This window comes from Pleuronectes platessa, chromosome 3 (assembly GCF_947347685.1).
Source record: "Pleuronectes platessa chromosome 3, fPlePla1.1, whole genome shotgun sequence".
Classification (NCBI taxonomy): Eukaryota; Metazoa; Chordata; class Actinopteri; order Pleuronectiformes; family Pleuronectidae; genus Pleuronectes; species Pleuronectes platessa.
In genome coordinates this window covers 14,156,863-14,178,021 of record NC_070628.1, presented here as the reverse complement: position 1 = coordinate 14,178,021, position 21,159 = coordinate 14,156,863, and the positions used below count along the sequence as shown (strand labels likewise).

At 41.3% G+C, this 21,159-nt stretch overlaps 2 protein-coding genes across 3 annotated transcripts in view; one reads left to right on the top strand and one right to left on the bottom strand.

The window, feature by feature from the left end:
- Positions 1-4,147, top strand: part of LOC128437257 (ankyrin-2) — a 55,838-nt gene extending 51,691 nt beyond the window's left edge. The window contains exons 48-53 of the mRNA XM_053419327.1: positions 157-246; positions 692-775; positions 919-1,083; positions 1,229-1,402; positions 1,590-1,681; positions 2,201-4,147. Of these exons, the coding sequence (XP_053275302.1) occupies positions 157-246; positions 692-775; positions 919-1,083; positions 1,229-1,402; positions 1,590-1,681; positions 2,201-2,417 (822 nt within the window). The 3' untranslated portion in view covers positions 2,418-4,147. The remainder of the gene's footprint in view (positions 1-156; positions 247-691; positions 776-918; positions 1,084-1,228; positions 1,403-1,589; positions 1,682-2,200) is intronic.
- Positions 4,148-5,023: 876 nt separating this feature from the next.
- Positions 5,024-21,159, bottom strand: part of camk2d2 (calcium/calmodulin-dependent protein kinase (CaM kinase) II delta 2) — a 37,533-nt gene continuing 21,397 nt past the window's right edge. Inside the window, exons 5-20 of one of the 2 annotated variants that reach the window (XM_053418328.1) lie at positions 20,320-20,385; positions 19,600-19,672; positions 17,393-17,495; positions 17,151-17,234; positions 16,801-16,895; positions 16,224-16,346; positions 15,488-15,571; positions 15,122-15,164; positions 14,055-14,095; positions 13,360-13,413; positions 11,788-11,832; positions 11,096-11,144; positions 9,652-9,727; positions 9,449-9,543; positions 7,963-8,201; positions 5,024-6,602 (exon numbers count right to left, since the gene is read on the bottom strand). In XM_053418328.1, coding sequence (XP_053274303.1) covers positions 7,969-8,201; positions 9,449-9,543; positions 9,652-9,727; positions 11,096-11,144; positions 11,788-11,832; positions 13,360-13,413; positions 14,055-14,095; positions 15,122-15,164; positions 15,488-15,571; positions 16,224-16,346; positions 16,801-16,895; positions 17,151-17,234; positions 17,393-17,495; positions 19,600-19,672; positions 20,320-20,385 — 1,264 coding nt within the window. In that variant the 3' untranslated portion in view covers positions 5,024-6,602; positions 7,963-7,968. The remainder of the gene's footprint in view (positions 6,603-7,962; positions 8,202-9,448; positions 9,544-9,651; positions 9,728-11,095; positions 11,145-11,787; positions 11,833-13,359; positions 13,414-14,054; positions 14,096-15,121; positions 15,165-15,487; positions 15,572-16,223; positions 16,347-16,800; positions 16,896-17,150; positions 17,235-17,392; positions 17,496-19,599; positions 19,673-20,319; positions 20,386-21,159) is intronic. The other variant, XM_053418329.1, reaches the window with a different exon arrangement.

Below are 21,159 nucleotides of genomic sequence, written 5' to 3'. Positions count from 1 at the left end.
TACTTTCCAATGTAAGACATTAAAAATTCATCGTAAGATTCTCAAACCCAATGGAAAGTGCACCATATCAGTCTGCTTCCTGCCCACTTTGCTGACGACATAGCATTCGTACATTGTCATTCATTAAATGTTAACAGGTTTTTGTTGCTTGGTCAGGAGATCACTGCAGAGCTCGGATCAATGTCCGAAAGTTCAGACGATGAATTTTTGACCACCAGAGTAGTGCGGAGAAGAGTTGTCATACAGGTATCCGATCTAGCATGACCGGTGGTGTTTTCACTGAGCATGGAGAGCGTGGCATCCAGAGTGCAACTTTAACCAAGCAAGGTCTTTAGTGTCAAGTTCATGGATTTACTGTCTAACATTGTTTCAAAATGGGGAAAGAAAATATGTGTGTGAAGATTTAGGATTTGAAAGAAACCACTTGATTTGCATACATGGCTGGACCTGTTTTATGCTGCAGTTGTTTTATTTGACGACTTTTTCCTCCCCGAGAATGCAAGTTTGTCTCCTGTATCCCCAGAAGTCCCTATTCTCTCATTGAGTTACATCCTAATATGCAAGTTGTGTGTCCTATTTCTTCTGTAACATGCGTTGGCTTTGTGTTTTTGAAGTGGAGAATTCAACAGGTTAACATTACACTGATCTGAGGTAGCATTGCTGATTGTTGTTTATCATGTTTTCCTCGCAGGCTGATGAAATGCCTGACCTGCCCACTCAGTCCGTGACAGAGGAGCAGTACCAGGACGAACATGGGCACCTTGTTGTCAAAAAGGTAAAGCCTAATAGAGCAAATTTGTGATTGTGCAGCAATACCAAAGGCTCTTTGGTGCAGCTCAGACCAGCTCAGACCAAACTTTGCCACGAAATATACAGACAATTACCTTTCAATTCTCTCCAATTATCTGTCTTCTCCAGGTAACCCGTAAAATTATCCGCAAATGTATTTCTGCCGATGGCGTGGAGCGTGAGGAGGTGACGTTGGAAGGAGCTCCGCAGGCATCCATCAGTGTAGCAGAGGGAGACGGTTACTCCAAAGTTGTGAAGCGGACAAAACTGAAGAGTGAAGGAGAACATACAGAGGTGTGTGCGTCCTGCTTATTATGTGTGTTCTTTGTCAGAGTCATCCAAATCTCTTACTCAACAGAAATTATAAGATAAACCATTAATATCAGGAGTAGAAAACATCTGGCAAGTAAATAACAAATAACCTTTTCCTCTGACCTAGGTAACATTTGCTGAATGTGAGGGTTTCTCCGCATCAAGGCAGGAGTCAACCGAGGGTTGCCAGGTCAGTCTCGGGGAAAGAACAAAGGTGCTGGAGGGTGAAAGGACAATGACGCACCAGGGAGATCCATCTTTGGCATCTGACCTCCCCACGGCCCAAGATGACTTCAAACAGGTATGTAACCTCGACATCATTATTCTATAACCTAGACTCTGCAGAAGTTACGGGATTAGTCGTGTATCACCTACAGTGCTGGTGTAGGAATCATTTCAGGGAAGGAAACCAAATCTTTGTTTTTTGTTTTCACATCTAAATCATTCCAAATGAAGTGATGACTGTGTTCTCCCTTTAATGCCACCAGGCACTAGGTTATATAAGTGGTTCAAGCAGAACAGAGCTCCCTCATGTGGTAGAGAGAGAGACTGTCAAAGAAGATGGAACTGTGGTCAGGAGGTTTGTGAGTCTTGGAGCGCACCTCTTTGGTTGTGCGTGTGACTTCTTTGCTGTGGTTTTATGAGGTTTAATAATATTCAATCAACTAATACTGAATGAATATAGTACTAACATTCCAAAATATTGTTATCTCACTCTGTAGTGGAAGAGTTTTGCAGCTTGCATCCTCAGGTGAAATAATCAGAAATACCTCTAAAAATGCATTGTGTAAAACCATATGCTGTTGGCCAGTCAGCAGACGGATGGCAGTTATATCTAGTTCCTGTGAATGTACCACAGTGCAGAAAATGCAATTTGTCCAATGCCTGATTTGAAGTGTTTTTAACTAGTTTTTAGATTTCTGGAGTCCGACCTGAACTGCATGCTGGATTAACAAAGCATAATATAGATTGTGGGTGTTGTGTTTCTCTTACAACTCTAGAAAAGTCTGTTTCTTTCCTGATGACTACAGGTGCACTTCTGTTGCGGTTGAAGTGTCTTCATCTGTGTGTCTCCACTCCCTCTTTCCTCCATCTTTAGGGCTCACATGCGTAAAGGTCGCACCCTCCGACGGACGGTGGTGAAGGGAGCTGGACGGCGCAAACAGGTCCTGCTCGAGCAAGTGGACAATCCCAGGAAAGGGCCAAAACTATGCGTGCTCCAGGAGCATCTCCACCAGCTCTTTCATAATTTCCACAAAGAAGACGAGGAGGACACTGATGATGACGAAGAGGAGGAGGAGGAGGAGGAAGAATAGAGGAATGTGTAATACTCCCCCTTCCCCATGACTTCCTGGCTGTGTCAATGCTAAAGCACCACCCCCCTTAATCCTATGCATTAGCCAACTGTAATCTCAGTGTGCACCATTGGCACCTCAAAGCTACCACAGTCTTCCCACTGAAGTCCTGGAAGAAGACGTCCTGTTCCCGATGTGGAGTTCTCTTCCCTGGCTGGTGTCACGTTATTCATGATTTTTCTTTCATGTTCTGATGTTGTTTTTCGCCTTTTTGTGACCAAAGAAATCCTTTATGTCCCCCCCCCCCCCCCCGATTTATTTTACTTTCCACCTTTGAATTGTCTCTGAAATTATTGTTTTGATTCTGTGGTAGAGCAACAAAAAAAAAAATAAGAAAAAGGTCAAATATATCTCACATCTACTAACTCACAAAGGTGAAGAACACTTTTCCTGCTCAATACTGCTACTGCTCTCGGTGCTCGGACTGAAAGACGATTATTTCACACAGCGCTGCCTCTCACACCCAGAGTATCTCAGATATTCCTAACTGAAAAAAATATATATATATTTCACTCACTTTACTAGCTGTACCTTTGAGTCAGGTGGTATCAACACTGAATTTAACTGCTGCTGCTGCTGCTGCTGCTGTGTTTTGTGTCGGCTATGTGTAATCAGTCTTTGGGAATTATATATTATCTATAATCTAGACATTACCGACATCTGTAGTGTAGGAATTAATAATCACTCATGTGAAGTAGAGCAGGCATGACTAATCAACATCCGTCATTATGATCCTAGCTTTGACTGCTTGTAATTCGATGGATGGCCCTTTCTGCTTGTCTTTTCCTTCTGTGTGCGTCTAATTTTCTGTGTTACTATATGTGTACTTCATTTTTTTTTTTACAGGGTGGGGATTGGATCTTGACTCATATCGTTTCGCTGGTGAATGTGTGAGTGAGGATGTACCATAGCTCCCGTATGTTTTGAGTTTGTCCATGCATGTGTTGAGTTAAATATTATTTTAATAAATTTTTTAAGCTTACTAGTTAATAGAGTTTAATCTTTACTTTGACAGCCAACTAAAGGCTTCTTTTTACAGGGAGGTACCACAGAATTTGCCGCAGGTAAATAAGAAAGTGGTTTTAGAGTCTGATACAACACATGCACTAATGTGTTTCTGCTTTTATGTTAGATTTTATCTTTTGAACTAGAAAGTGTTGCACCAGGCGTTTGGAGGTTGTGTGCGTGTGTGTGTGTGTGAGAATGAGTGTCAGTAAACGGGTTTTTGCTAGTTTCAGCAAAGAAAAAAAAAAAGTTTATTTTCCACAAACCGCATTTGCACTCCTGAATGTCGGGAGGAGACACCTCCTTGCTTTTTGTGCACAGGATATGAGGTGCAGTATATCGTAGCCACAGGGATAGTCTCTGACAGATGATGATACCGCAGACTTACACGTAATGAGGCAGGTTGAGAGCTTAAATCTATCATTATTCACAGCTCTGCGTATCGCTACTGTATGTATCTACATGTAATGTATTTATTTCACTATCACCGTTTACTTTGTGATTTAGAAACATGTAAAATGCAAACTAGTGGAAGTTCACTGTGACAGGTATGCTTTTAATTTGAAGAATCAGCATCCCTTTTTTGTGATGATGACAGTTATAGACATATACAATGCATATAAATATCTATAAGGGCATGTATTACTGTATCAAAATTCAAAAAGACAAAAACAAAACGGCTGCAGTGTCTATGGCTGATAGAGAATAAAAGTCTACAAATGTATTGTGGTGTGTTTTGTGGATTTATCTGTGTAGGCTACAATAATTTTTTCCTTTGCTAATAACTATTTGCTGACTGTGCACTGCACATAACTACTCTGGCAAAACATTTTACAACCATAAAACACACAGTATGTGTATAGCTTTACCCATAACAAGACTCAGATCAGTCGCTTACCAAGAAATGTGTCTCAGACCAAAGAAAGCAGCAGTTGACAATAGACATGTCATCCATGCACAGGCCTGTCTTCTACATGTTGGATGAGTTTCTGTCCAACCCTTTAAATGACCTGCTTTTATATATGTTACAATGTGTAAGAGACATCCTCAAGGGAAATATTTAGGACTGAACCTTTCTGTACCAGCAGGGGGAGTAAAAACTTACTTTTGTGCTTCGGGATAAGGATGTCCTATAGGTCACACACTATCCACAAGGTGTCACCAGTAAATCAGAAAATAATAAAACGAGAGGATCAACAGATATAACGATGATCCAGGCCTTGTTGTTGACTCTTAAAATGTATTTGTTTACCTAAAGGGTCTCTGTGTTTATTATTGAGATCATAATTATGTATGACTGTAATTACTAAATGCCCATTTTACTCTAAGGGTCCAAATGATGGGTTAACTTGATTTAATGTAAAGGTCTAAATTTGCAAGACAGGAGCAATATATTCCTGTTGGAATAATAGACAAATCTTATCATGTATGTTTATATAAAGAGTATACTGTTCAGACTAAAATCCCAAATGTAGGATTTTTGTTTTCAAATCGTTAACTTCAAGTCGACAGAGCAGACCATCAACACAAAACCAGTAAAAAAAAACATGTTTTCATTATCACACCTTTTAGCTGATTTATTTATTTCATAAACATGTTAAGCCAACCATTGCCGTGCTGGCAACAGGTACACACCATATAAGGAGTGGTGCATTGCACTGACATCATACTTTTCGTCAAAAGAAATGTTTTATCACATTTTCCCCCTTGAAAAAAAAAAAAAAGAAGAGACAAACCAATTGAAAAGAGCAAACAGTAAGGATGACAAAGACAAGGCGTTGTCCTGCAGCGGCGAGGGGACCACTGGCTCGTCCAATCACTGATCGTCGAGGAAGACTTGCCAACAGTCTCATCTGACTCCTCTCCTTCACCGTCCTCCCAGCATACCAGTATGACAACGCTCGCAGACCTGCTGAGCCAACCGTCAGGCTGTCATCCCACTGACTGAAGGTAGAGACTGGAGTGCCTTCGCTCAGTCTTCATCATCTCCCACCTTCTCTGTGCAACTGGCAAAGTAACACACTGGAAAATGACGCGAATAAAATGACAACAGAAACCCTACATACAGTCATACAATACGGTCACAGACATTATGAAAAATGGGCTCGTTTTCTTCTCATTTTTATACAAAATATAAGGGATGCTTCTGCAACCAGGAGTTTGGTTTTCCCTCCTCTTGAGATATGAGGTTTGGATATTTACGCTGGATGTCAACTGTCACTGTGTTTCTACAGCAGTTCCATGATATTGGAGGACATCAGAAACATTTGGGACAAGAACTAATGCACAACATTAACAAATGCAAACAAACAAGTCAGTGATTCACAGATCGAACAGAAGATATTATAGTATCATATGCTCTTACTCACAATATCCCCCCCATGCACTACACAATAGTCTTGGATTTTTCATATATTACATATATGCTACATTCTCTTATTTCTTATTTCACTGATATAAAGGCAAACATACCTCAATGCAAAGTGGAAGCTGCTCTGCTTTTCTTTACATTTAAATTAGTATTATAGGTTGAAATCTGACAATTCAAACAGTATGACTTAGCTCATAGCAAACATAAATGTAGCCCATTAACTGGATTTTACATAAACTCTTAATTCCTCTGATAGCAAGAATAGCAATTTTCAATCTTTGTTTTTGTTTTTAATCAACAATCACAATGTATATACATCACCAGAACTAAAGCAAGCTCAATTTTAACATTCTGATCTTCCAACTGATTTTTTTGTTGTTGTATTGCACACACATAAATACACGTAAAAATACAAGAACTAATTTTTGGGAGAGGTTACAGTAGTAGATTTTTAAACATCTCTATTTCATATTTAAAATGCATACCAAAACATCTTAAAAAACAAACAAACAAATGTTTTAAATATGCTTGTTTCATAATGTCCAAATACAGTGTGCCGCCACCGGTTGGTGGTTTCGAATGATGTCCATTAATAAAATGCCATAACAGTAAAATGTATTAATACTTAGTGTCCTGTGCGATGGTATATCCTTATAGGAGGGTCAAAAGGTCAGAGTGCAGTCATGGGTTGGTTCTCACTGCCCGGCTTGATTTGCTGATGGGATATTTTTTATTTTGTTTTTTGGGGCCGAATGTTGATTTTCCATTAACTGCAACAAAAGGGAGAGAAAATAAATGTGAATCTATACAGAGAGATAACAGAGAGCAATGGAAATGTTTATCCTGTCGGTCAAAACCAGACTGACAGCCGACATTGGGACACAGCAGGAAAAGCACAGGTGTGATTACTAACATCAAGTTGCCCTGTTACAAAAAACACTGTGCATATTACTGGAAATGTCTTCCACACAACTAGGGCTCACCCACACATTGTCTTTTCAGGAAGTGTGTATCGGCTGCGGCTCTACTGACATCGCACTTCCTCTCCGGTCACTTTAATTGAACTTGTGAAAGTAGGTCATCAGCTTTTAGGATTTTATTTGTTTGTGAAGGACCTCAGGTAATTGTCAGCATGACGTCATCCAGCATTTACCTGGGCAAGGTCTACTTACTTTGAGGACAAGGAAGTGTCTGGCTCATAAATCGAGACAAGTCCCATGTCCGTGATAATTAAGACCTGTTCATCCTGCTTGTTGTTGTGATTCATTAAAGACGGAATTTTTTCACTAATGACTATCGGTCCTCTGCATTAAATGTAATCCACCTTGGAAAAAAACTGTTCAACTGACGAACTCCACCACTGTTTAGCAACCATAACTATACCAAGCTCTGCAGGGGAATTAGATATCAAGTCCATATTTAAGACACCTTGCCAAGTTCTTGTTTTAAGATGAGTCAGTTGAAAACATTAAAAAGGCCCTTTTTATAAATATATTCTCTTGTCTACCTCATGCTGAGATGTCTGCTGCTGTAACAGGTGAATTTACCCCGGTGTGTGGATCGATGAAGTTGTATCTTATCTTAAATGAAGATTGAGGACATGGTAGCTGCCCTAAAGTGAGCCCTAATCATCTTGATCGCCCACTTGTGGCTGACTGCAATATAGGCAATTAACCCCACCTCTTCCGTCAAGGTCAAATGTCCCACCAAATAACTTTTTCTCAAAGATTATTTCATTTTAAGTCGTTCTTACTACAATGATGTTTGTTCAAGTGATAATTTTTTTAGGTAAATGTGGTTTTAATATGTTGACGCTATAAGAGCGGCATCAAACATCCGGATTGACAAGACCTCGATACTGAGGCTCCACACAACAATCACTACTGTACAGACTCCATTTTCATGCACAGGGAGGAAGTGGAAACAATCTGTCGTCCATCTGTATTTGTAAGAGCCCTATGTACCACTCAGTTGGTCTACATCAAAGCAGTAGCTCATTTCAATATAGTTGAAGTTTAAAGTCATTAATGACGCACTGACCCTGAAACGCACTTTAAATGTGTCATCCTGCTACGTCACTGTAGCACCAACGTCACCTGAAATGACTTTGAGCTGCTGCGTGTTTCTTACTGTCTCTTACTGGGATGGGATGCTGGGGGAGCCAGAGCGGTGGAAGTGGATGTTCTGCCACTTGCCGTCGCGGCGATGCCACACACGGGTCTCCTCAGACTGCATGGTGCGGGGCATGCCGCTGGCGTCCATGTACTGGGTCAGGCGGATGTAGGCGATACACGCTGCGTTCTCCCCGATAAGGTGCACGTGTGGGTTCAAGAGGATGGTGTGCACGGGCTTATTCCCTTTGGACAGGGCTGCAAGATGAGACACGGATTACACAGAGGTCAATCGAACGAATCAGCTGCATGTTTGTGCAAAAACAAAAACACACATCGTACTTTAGAAGATCTACTTACTGATATGGAAACAAGAGGAGCTAAAGTCTCCAGTATGTGGATGCTGGATAGTGGACAAGCGCAGGCTCGCCAAGTGATTGAGGTTTCTGGGACATATCTGGTTTATTTGAACTATTTTTAATCGGGACCGAGGACATTCTGCCATTTATAGCAGCCATTATTCATTAGTGCTTTTCAGCTCTAGGGTTGGTCCACAGTCCCAGCCGTGCCCTTGGAGTGCACCAGCAAACACGAGCTGTAAACTGATACGGTTGACTATTGATATAGAACAAACAATCTAGCCCCTGCACAGCAATGAATAATTCACACTCTCTTTCATGCAAACATGCTCAATACCCCATTTGTTTTGGACCTTTCTTGTTTTAAAAACATTGAGATCTCTAGACTATAATGATTTTCTATTATTGCTATCCTACCAATTAATTAAAAGCCAAAATGTAGAATGTTGTCAGTCTCTGTGCATCATATGTTTGTGTAACTCTACCTCACTTGTCCACTGATAAAGAATATTTTCACAAAGATATACCAGTTACACTGTTACTATATGTGGTTCATTATCTGCCTGCACATTATGTTGTGGGTCAAAAACCTCACAAAACAAATTGAGTGCTATTATAACGCATGCTGGATTCTGTAACTATACTTCATTTGGTCATGCTCTACAGTGAACAGCCCACAGACTAATTTCCAGTACATTACATTGAAGAAACAAGTTCTTTCCTCTGAGGATCAAACAGGAAGTTCTCCCACTTAGAGCAAACAACTCATCCATCAGAAAAGTCTGAACATTTTGCAAAAAAAGGCCAGTTAATTTGGTGAATCTGTCCTTTGGAATTTTTTTACAGCTCATCTGGGAAACATCAAGTTGAAAAGATAAACAAAACACAACCTCTGGGTCTTGTTTGGGTGCAGAGCCACTTGCTACATGACCCTTGTGGAACAAGCCGGGACCCACAGCTGTTACAAGCCAACAGCTCTGGATAACATATCGTACGCTGTGATAAATAACTTCTAAACTCAATGCTTCTGCTGGACTTCTAATCTGCCCATTTAGTTTATCTGTGGTGCAGAATGTGATCTGCTGCCCTGAAGATGCTTCTAAAAATTGTTTGGATAAAGTCGAGATTGATGCTTTTTGGATTCACCATTCTCAAAGTAAAAGCGATGGAAGTCGTGTCCCTCCACCAGGTTGCCCAAGGCCTCGGGTTCGAAGGAAGTCAGTCCAGGATCACATATCTTCCTGTGAAAGCCAGAGAAAGAAGACAGAATCAGCAAAGGAAGTAAGAGAACCAGTATTCAGGTAGATGCTATACTGTATAAATCCAGAATAAAAGAAAAATAAACTTACGCGTAGGCCTCAAAGTCTCCGTTGTTGATAGACTCAATCAGCTGCTCAGTGACTTTGATAATTTCCTGTTTGCGAGCTACAAAACAAGATCACACAACATCAACAACTAAACAAGTGGATGTGCATCATTTGCTAAGCGTTACAGTATTTCAGGCAAACGTGTGTTCGAGTTCAGAGAAAGACAATCTGATGGGGTCTAGTCTACGATTTAGCAGGTTTTCGGAGCTATTAGAAATGGAAGGCGCTCCAAAAAAGTATTTCAAAGCTTTTTTTATACATGTCTGTGTAACATAAGAACAAGAAAGCCTCCCATGACTAATAGTGAGATCAGGCAGGACAATGCAGGAGGACACGATTTCTTTCACCCAAAAAAAGCTCAAAAGAAACAAAGACAAATCGATGCTCAGATGCAAATTGTTCTCTACAAAACCAGTTTGAACTAAGTAATGGTGACAGTTACCTTTATTGTTATTGGTGCAGGCTGGGGGATGTTAAGAAAATTACTTAATTTGTGCAACAACAAGACATTAAATAATTTAAGATATTATATATCCAAGACAAAAACTCCAGTGCTGAACGTGTATGTGACTCAGCCTCTTACTGTGTGAGTCAGGCTTAAGGTAACAAAAGAACACAAGGTGAAGGGAGGAGTGGGAAAACACGACCTGAGAACTTCTATTCAAATACAGAGGAGGAAATAGGAGCAGGTAATTTAGGAGTCAGTAAAGTCGTCAGTGCAACAAAAGGAGGCAATCATTTAAAAAACAGGATTTGAGGCTCGTCACAGTTTTCCTCCAGTGACGACTGACTAAGAAGTGTCACCTCTCTCACGCTGGAGGGACTTACTCTGAACTGAGGAGGTGGGGGTCTGTCTGGAGTCAGACATCTGTGAGGAGCGGCTCTTAGAGCTCAAGATACCACTCACTAAGCTGCCCAGACGAAAAGCTGTCAAGTGTGTGTGCATGTGTTTGTTTATCGGGGGGGGTCACATAAATTTGGGTGGATTCAAGGCATCCATGTGCATGTTTGTGCAAAGGCAGGATAGAAATTGTGTGTGTGTTGGGGGGGGGGGGGGGGGGTTGGTGTTTTTGCACAAAACATAAAAAGGGAGGAAAGAAAACAGAAAAGAGAGATTTAGTAAAACTGAAAAAACAAGAAGGGTGTGTAAGACAAAGAAGGGGGAACGGCAAGCAGCATCAACCTCAGGAGATAAAACGGGATAAAGCTGAGGATGTGAGGGAGGACGGTACAAAAAAAGAAGAGGGCGGACGGCGTTCTGCAAGAAGAGCCGACAGCCGGAGGGAGGCTGCGGTACTTAATTAGCTGTGTATTTTAACTGCGTTTAAAAAAGCAGGGTGAAGAAAAACAAGGGGACCGGTCTGATTGGACAAGGTGAGGACTGACTGGTGGAAACGCAACACGAGAGAGACACAAGTGTTCCTACCTTTTACATCTTCATCCTCTATGGTGGTGTTGGCACTCTCAACGGACTCCTGAAGACGACATGCATGTGTTAGTCATTTGTGTTTGTGTATTTAGATCATTCATCCAATATCTGGACGAGTGCGAACCAATACCATCTTCCTGTTCACAGTATATCAGTCATCATGATGTATTACAAATAAAAATGCTCTTTTCGCAAAGTCAAATTTTGCAATACTGATAGAGCTCGGCCATGGGATGTTGCAATCACAATGTCAGGGTCTTGATCCCCTATAGGCCATCGGATGAACAGGATATTAATGTTCTATTATATAACAACAAAAGATAAGAGCTCCCATTGGTGGAGGGAGATACCGTCAGATGAGGTTATGTTTTCAGTCCTGTCTGTTTGTTTGTAAGATTGCACTAAAACTCCTGGATGTATTACCATGAAACTTGGTGGAAGGAGTTTGCAGGTCCCAGGTCAAGAGAGGACCCAGGAATTATTTCTTCATTTTCTCTAACATTGCAAAAGAGGAGGGTTCTTTTTTAACAGTTTCATGGATTTGGCAGAAAATTAATTGTGGAACTAGATATAAAACTTAGACACGTTCAGCTGACTGATATTTAGAGTCTGTGCACAGCTTTGATATTAATGAATGCAGGTAACTGTAACAAAAATGAAAGTTAGTTTGTTTTGGTTTGTTGTATTACCTTGTTTCCATCCACAGGGTTGTGAATGACAGTTGTCTGCGGTTCCTAAAGAGAAAAACAGGAACATGTTTTTAATGGGAACTGAAACTGGTTGGGCGGTTGTGTATTCTCAGTATTTGAAGAAAGTGATGCAATACTTGTTTTGATATAGACCTATAGACTTTTAAACATGCTGGTACTCCCCTTCAGTTATTTATCCTAATAGTATAAATGATATCTATCTATCTATCTATCTATCTATCTATCTAATTACCTGAATGATTGCTGATTTATCCTATACCGTACATGTAGATATGTATCTATTCATCAATCTATTGTAATGTGATCTGATATAAACTACAAACTAAATCCTTTTTCATCTGCCTGCACCAACTTTTTATTCCCTCTTCATACTTCTATCTTCCTTCCTGCATGATACTGTTGTTAAAAGTCTTTTTTGTCTTTCTCTGCTTTTCTCTCATCAGCCTCACCAGTGTCCTGCCTGAGTAATTACATGTCTGGGCTTTTGTGGAATCGATCCTGATGACCAGCTCAGTCCTTCTAATCACTCAGCCAGATTACACTAGATTATAGCATCAGACCTCTGTATTTCTGTGTGAGCCTATGCGTGTGTGTTTGTGTGTGTGTGTGTGTGTGTGTGTGTGTTTGAGAAAATGGAGAGTGAAAAGAGGATAGAGAGAGATGTCATGTGCCTGTGTTAATGCATAATCATCTTGCCAGCAAATAGGGAGGTGGAAAGCCTCTGAAATCATGCAGCGCAGCGGTCATGTGACCTGACGTCAGCAGCCAGCAGTCATCAGACAACACGTGCACGCCAGTGAGTGACGGCCAAGCCACAGGCACAAAAACCAAAGTAGCAGACAAGCTTTGTCTCTCCAGCCATGCACAGACAGCCAGCTCTTAATAACACATCATTCATGCTGGGACTCGTGTCGAGGAATTTTATAGTTTCACATGCAAAAAAAAAACATTGAATGACATGGGAGGAGCTCATGCACGCTGTCCGTGTGGGAAGAGAGAGGAGGGATCTTTGCAGAAGAGAAGGGGGGCGGGGGCGGGGTGAGGTAGAGGTTGCCCCTAACAACCGATCCAGGCCCAAGCTACTACACGCTACAAATCCAAACTTACTTATCATTCCTATCATCTAAAAATCCTGCATTAACATTATAAAGTCGGAGCATATCCAAAGTGTGCCCTATGCAGCCTATGCTAATTCAGATGAATGAGAGAACACATCAATTTGAATAATGAATATATTAACTTTCATAGAATCAAATACAGACACATGCTGCGCACTCACAAAAGCTTTTAGACACTATTTCATTCAGGGATGGCCTTAAGTTGAGTTCGACATTTCATTTCATTTGTTTCTTCTTTTTATATTTGTAGACACCTGATTAGGAATTTAAGTCATAAAAAGCAGATTGGGATCAAACAGGACCTGGTCTGGGCGCCTGTGAAAGGGTGAACCTGTACCTCCTCCACAGCGGGGGGTGAGGTTGGGAGGATGTGTTGCTGATGAAGGTGCGACTGTAGGCGAGAGTGTGTGTGTGTGTGTGTGTGTGTGTATACCAGTGCAGGGGCAGGGTCTTTAGGACTGGTCACTGTGTTGGCTTTGTTGTTGACCTGCAGGGGGGCAGTGTAGAGGGGTAGATGACTCACACACACTTCTCAGACCTGAACCTGAAGGTAATAACTGATAAACCTGGTATCTTCTATATTCAGCAAATTTTTTGCATATTCACACAAACATAGCAAATAGACATAGCTTCCAACCATACAGGGGGCCTTTCAGTTTTCATTAATTCCCATGATATCTATTTTGTTTTGATTTTCACTTCCCCTTAGTCATGTGACCCCATTCGAACTCCCTGAACTGAGTTCAACCCACACACAGCAACACTGATTCAACCAACATATGTCGTGGTCCAATTGCCAGCTTCAGTGCAAACCAGGAGCACCGAATTAATCAGTCTCACAAAACTCTCGACACACTGCATCAAGTGCTAATTTCAGCTGGGAGCCTTTAACACAGAGAGATAATGATAGGGTACAACAGTATTCCAGAAATATAGCAGCTTGCATATAATCAATGTGCTGTGCCACAAAACAACTGTTAGACCAAGCTGAGGAAATAACCATCACTGCTTGGAGTGACTGTCCCTGAACGATAATAACAATAATCCATGTGCTCCTCTGATACAGCTACTTCCAACAGACTAATGCAAGAAACAAAGCATTTTCTTCACTGTGTAAAAGCCACTCACCTTAACGCCGTCTGCTTTCTTGTTGAGCAAACTCTTGGCTGCTGTGAACGCAAAGAAAGAGACGTCACTTCAGCATGAGAGTCGACAAAGTGAGTCCTGAGGCCTGAGGCTTCACTAACATGCAGCAAGCATCCCCATCAACTGTGCTTATCCTCAAACTCCAGGTGCAAAATCCGACTGCAAGGTCCATGATGCAATGCAACAGATGCTCTCAACGGCATCATCGTTTATGCAGAGTTGTGGATGATGAACATTTATTCACATGGGGTGGGGGGGTTGTATTTAACAGGTGATGAAAGGGAGAGTCTTTCTTTATCCAGAAAACTCGCACACAGCATTCTTAAGTGAACAGATGCACGCACACACATGCACTTAACCAGTATTGACCGCTTTGTTTCTGAGAATCCCAAAATTAAGTTGCATTTCAAAATACATGCTGCATCTGTGTCTACATTTTATTCTGCTCTCATTCTGGTGCTTTTGCAAGTGTAGGCTTCAATGTCGCTAGTTTTCGAAAACCAAACACCTCATCTTCATGCATATAAGACTGGCCCTCAGAAGAAAGACAGACACAACTTATTGGCTGGGCCCAAACCCACATATTTCCCTGCCATCCCCAAAAGTCTTACCTCAAATTGATACCACATTCCAAACAAAAGAAGGAAAGAAAATTGAAAAAAGGAAGAAAACAATGAATAAAAAGATACACAAAACGCACAAATGCACTGTACTGTAGAATGAAGGGAGGAAGCCCCGAGAAATTACACATAGGTCAAAGGAAATACATGCAAAAAAGTATGACAGGTAGAGCGACAGGGCAACAGCTGAGGACAGATAAAGAGGATGACTCTGTTTTACCAAAGTCATATTTGTGCCTAGATCGTCTTTGTTTTACAGAAAAACAGATCGAAGGTGCTGCAACATTGTTAAAGATTAACTGCACATTTTACTGAGTAGAGCCTGAAGTGTGTTTCCCAGAGTAGAAGATGGAGCAGCTAGACAAACCACCCCCAATGTATCATGTTTGGTGAAACCAGTTCTTGGACACTACACTGAGAGAGACATACCTGAGAAGTTTCTTGTGACCAGCAGAGTGGTCAATATGGCCCCCTGCAGTGATAGAAGAGAAGGAAAGAAGAGGAGGGTAATGATGATGGAGGGAAGGAGGGAAGGAAGATAGGAAAGAGAGGAAAGTAATGATGATGCAAGGAAGGAAGAGAAAGGAAGGAAGAAAGGAAGGAAAAGGCATATCCATTATCAGGTTGCAGCATGAAAGTGGAGCAGTGCAAAACAGGAACTTGAAGGTTTTAGAGAGCAACTCAGTGTTTCTAAGGTAACGTTAAGGGGGGAGAGAGAAAGAAGGGGGTGGGGGTGCTGGCTGGATGAATTGTTGCACATAAATAGAAAACCTGGAGGATTGCCAGAGGTCTCACCTTGAGTTTCCTCCTGGCGTTGAATTTCTTCAGGCACTCCACAGTCTCCTGCCTGTGCATCATGGAGGCCACGGTGGACCGTTGCTGCAGGGACAAAATGAAGGGATTTGAGGATTAGGGAGGAATTGGAAACAATGGATGACAGGAACGTGTGGACGTGCATATGTGATCATGTACATCAGATGATAAAACATTTAAGCATTGGATCAACAAATGGTGGTTAACTATTATAAGTGTATAGATCTTTATTTGTGTATCTGAATCTGTGTGTGAGTTTCTGCATTGCTGTTAGGGTGTGCCCGAAAATATGTGAAACCAACAATAAAGATTTTGATTGGCGCTGGATCAATGAAATATCATAGAGGTTTGAAAAGAGGAGAAGATCCGCTCATTTAAAAGTCCAAATCAAAGCTTGTATTTGGCGCGGTGACGTTTCGGAGTCGCCTTTTTATTTTATAAACAATACCCGTTAATGAACATATGTGATGTGTCATAAGAATGAACAGGTATAAGAAATACACATCATAGTTAGTAAGTATCATATTACAAAGAATAGTGTTGCATCTACAAAAAGTACATTACAAAAACACATTATAAATCAATATGAGTTTGTAATCCTCCACAAAAGGCTATGTCTCATTATCTGTTAATATAGAAACATTTTAGGGTATGTTTGTCAAAGATTGTGTGTGTTTGAAAAGGTGTGTGTTTTAAAAGGTGTGTTTGCTCCACATACGCAGATCCAAGGGTGTTTGAGAGCCTCCGCAGAAGTGATGCGTTTACTGGGATTGATGGTTAACATCTTGTTGATCAGATCTTTGGCATCAGGAGTAACAGTGTCCCACTCTGGGGATGGGAACTGTAAAAAGAACAACACAGAGTATCAAAACTCATTACTACAGTCAAAATATAGATATACACAAAATAAAGATTCATCTGATATTTTATTAATATTTGAGTCTAAGGAAAGAAAATACTATCAACCATTATCATAAGGAAAGAGACAAAGTAAACCTGTGTGTATGCTGACTGTGTGCATTATAGGGCTGTGTCTGTAGGTCTGAATTCTAAATTCTAAATGATCTTGTAAAGTAAAGTAAAACTGTACTGTACTTGTACTGCTGTGTGTAGAGTGTACAGAAATACTGTTTGTTTCCCTGTCACTAAACTTCTTTAATGCAAACTAGAGAAGACTGCCGAGCCGTTTGAGAAGTAAAGTGTAGAAGAATTATTTTAAATCATTTTAAAGGTTATTAAAGGTTAATTCCAACCCTTTAACGATATCCCGAGCTTTTATGCAAATGATCACTTACATCATAGGCCCCGGCCTTAATTTGTTGGTAGAGACGGTGCTGATCCTCGTCCCAGAAAGGAGGGTAGCCCACCAGCAGGATGTACAAAATCACACCTGAAGGACATGACAGGAAGTTAAACATGTAGAGGGCTGATATCAGAGCAGTGCAGTGCACACTGCACAGACACAAATAAGTCACTGGTAGTCACTTCACAATACACCTGAAAAAACATGAAGCTACAGTGTAGGTGCAGACCACGGCTCTTCACACACCTGAACAGATCAGACAGAGCCTGAGGCTGAGGCTTTAGCTCCAGCGTCAGGTTCATTCGAAAACAGTTGCAGTGAGAGAATTTGAATGTTATTTACCACAGGCCCACATGTCCACTGCTTTCCCATATGGGTCTTTCCTCAGAACCTCCGGAGACAAGTAGCCCGGGGTGCCGGCAAAACCTGGAGGAGTGAGATGGAGGGAGGAAGGAGAGGCGGAATGGAAGGGCGGGAGCGGGCAACTCATTGACAACGCTAACTGAATGATTGATTGATTTGGTTGCTGGCTTGATCGACCAACTGATTCACCTTGAAAAAACGATGGATGGATGAATACTCACCGAACCATGCCTGCTGGTCCCCCTGCACCTCGATAGCAAGCCCAAAGTCAGCCAACTTGACCGCCGCCCCCTTCAGCTTACTGGCCAATAGAAGGTTCTCAGGCTGGGGGGGGCGGAGTCAAACAGGTTAGAGGTGAGAGGTCACGCGCTCTGGGAACAAGCCGCCCACAGACACAGATCTAAAATCAGATTAGCCAAACCAAATCCTAATCCAAACCATTAGGGGTCAACCGCGCTAAACTGCTGTTAAATCAGTGTCTGGGGCAACTCCCTTTCTGCCACACAGATGACAGAAAAACAGAAATGTGCACGGGACCAAATCTCTACGAGACCACGGACATGTTCCATGCCAGGGCGGTGGACTTGCTCCCGGGTCTCATGGATTCGGAGAGAGTGAATTGGTCGCAGACATGATGAGTTCAACCACGTCGACGCCAATCCACTGTTCAAATCCATGAGCGGGAGCACAGTGCACGCCACAGGGAGAAGGATACAGGGGGAGGTGTAACAGAAGACGCTGACATGTCAGAAAAAGAAAAGAAAAAAGTGACTGCGCAACATATGGGGTCACCACACACACACACACACTGCACACTAACACAGTTTTGCATGATCACAAGTATATACAAGCCCCCAGCAAGCATATGTAAACACACACACACACACACACACAGACACACAGACAGGGACACAGGTGCAGAAAAGTCTTTGCCTACCAAAGGTCGGTTAGACAGTGCACGCTAATGAATAAAACATTTCCTAACATTTAGAAAGTCTAACCGCAGACAGACTGTTGAGCCGTCACTTCACGGCAGACATGAGACTCAACAGGACACAGACACTATCTGACAACTGGACACATTTATTCATAATCATTAACATAATGATGAATAAATCCTCCTGATTATGAAGCATCGGAAAACTTGAGAACTTGTACTTCTCCACTGGTACAATTCCATATTCCCGATATATTCTAGCACATTTGAGAGAGCTGTCCTGTTTTGTCGTCCCTCTTTCCTCCACAGTAATACACTCTTTAGGTATTGTGAGAATACAGACTATACGGCTAGAATATACATGACCTTGGAAAAAATGTAATTATGCAAATGGAGCTCATTCCTGAGGTTTTGGCTCGTGATTGCTCCTATTCCTGTCGCCAGCCCTACATACTCTCTCTCACACAGTGCTGTCATGCCATAGCACTAGTGTTAAAAAAGGATCTTTATACTTGACATTGGCACGAGCAATATCGAACTGAGAGTATTGACTGTCTCGAAAAAGGATCCAGAGGAACACTATCGCAGGGCGGAGCGTTTGGATGTGTGCAGTTTGATCTGAATTCTACTCCTGCAACCCAGTAATTCAATGAACGTTGAAGCAAAGCTCAAGGTCAAATCTCATTTCACAACTTCGCGAAGCTGCCAGAGCTTCTATAAAGACATATTGAGAGTTTAACAACAAGAAGCCCCCTAACAGGAGGTTTACATGACGGAGTATCAGGGTCACTTAAAGGGGAAAAGATTTAGCGAATATAGTTTTTATTTTATGAGAAAAAAGTTTAACATTACAAGAAAAAGTTGTAATTTTATTGATAAAATAAAGTCAAAATTTTGGGTTAGTATCCGGACTTTGAAACTTTGAGACTTGAAATTGTCTATTCTACTTTGTCTATTCTCAAGAAAGAACTGCACCAACTTTGAAGAAGTTTACTCTTTTGTGCAGAAGGAAATGTTTGGTAGTGGTTGACTGCAACGTTATCATTTGTATATCTGTGGGATATTTAAAGGGGTTTGTAGTTTTTAAAGAAACTGTTTCTAGCGTTAAGAACTGGAAGGATTGTTTGTCACTAAATTAAAACGGTATTCACCTAATATTACAACTTTTTTCTTGTTAAATTACAGATTTATTCTTCAAATATGAGACCCTTTTATCTCTTTAAATTACAGATATATTCTCATAATATTAAGACTTTTACTCGATAAATGAAGACTTTATTCTTGTAATATGCCATCATTATTCTCGAAATCTCAAGAATGTTTTTTCTTCAACATGACCCTAATATTCTGTACTATGTTGCTTTTCACATGAGAAAACATGCAAACAAATTGTTAAAGAAGCAACGGTAAGGACAATGAGAAAATGTTTGTCATCTGTTGTACAGAGTCAGGTCTGAACAGAGCTGCACTCCCGGCTGCAACTATACAAACCTTCAGGTCCCTGTGGACGATCCCATTAACATGGCAGTGATGGACACTCTCCAGGATCTGCTGTATGCAGTGGCTAAAGGGAGGAAGAGCAATGAATGAGCACAGGGATGACATGAGACAAAATGGAAGGAGAGACAAGAGAAAGGAAAGAGAGGAAGGTAGAGAAAAAGGAGAAGGGAAATCAACTAAGGGGAAGAGAAGAGGAAACAACCTCATAACAATGTATCATGTGTTCCGCTCATCAGACTTGTTATGAGTGATGCGGTTTTCTTTATGAGTGACATAAAGTCACATGATGGCAAGTCATTTTTCACAGGATATGATGTATTACACTGTAAAGACAAACTAACGCTTTATAAGGTCTATGACAAGAAACAGATGCACTCTCTGTCTCTCAGCCTCTCTCTCCCTCTCTCTCTCTCAGCCTCTCTCTCTCTCCCTCTCTGTCTCTGGTCAAGTAGGCTGTGTATGATTAATGCTGCAGGCTATATGTCGTTAATCACCTTTATAAATAACTCAGAGACAAGGCAGCTGCATCACACCTCTGAGACGACCATATGTGAGGCACACAAATATACACACACACGTACAGTATGTAGGCGCACCAGTTGTTCTCTCCGGCAACGAACGGAGATGCAGAATAGCTGCTGTGCCTGTGTGTGTGTGTGTGTGTGTGTGTGTGTGTGTGTGTGTGTGTGTGTGTGTGTGTGTGTGTGTTACCTGGCATCGGCCTCGCTGTAGTACTCCCTGGCTACGATATCCTCGAACAGCTCTCCTCCTGTGACGCTGTGGGCAGACAATAGTGTTCACACTGAAGAACAAACATTTAAATTTAGATTGAATCACTTATTTATTCAACTACCTCACATCTACATAGACGTCTTTACACAGCGGAGTATATCAGTGGGACTTTCATGGCAGAGTCTCGGTACAGTGGATATGATGCAATTAAATCAGTTGTTTTTAGACATTTTAAGGAAAACATTGTAAGATATTTTACGTATTGATAAGTAAAAGCATTACTATGGTTTAGAATTACAAAGTTGGAGTGTAACCCAACCAAGCTTTGTCAGAATATTGCTGTACAAGGTGTTTGTTGAGGAATCTTTTAGCATCCTCGTGCATTACTGTATATGCCACTATATATTACGTATATAATGTATATTATATCTGTACAGGATAATATTCCACAGATATTTCATTCCCTCTTTAAGCAGTAACCCAGATCAGGTTATAGATAAAGGACCAACCACCAGTACATTGTAGTGTCTATGCTGAGGGACTTTCATATCTAACTCAGACGCTCCAGACAGAGAGGCACCAACTTCAACTCTCACCAACTTCAACTCTTTTCCGTGTTTCATCAGTGGCAAGATGTAAGGACACAATGTGACTTAGGAATACATACTTAAGGCCTAACTGTCCAATAGAACAATTACATGTAACATAGAGAGTGACAGCAATTCTAGCCATTCATTGAGGTCCATAACAGTGTTCACCTCAAACAAATACACAATACAAGACAGCAAGCCAAGACAGAACATGTGAAAGTGGTGGGCG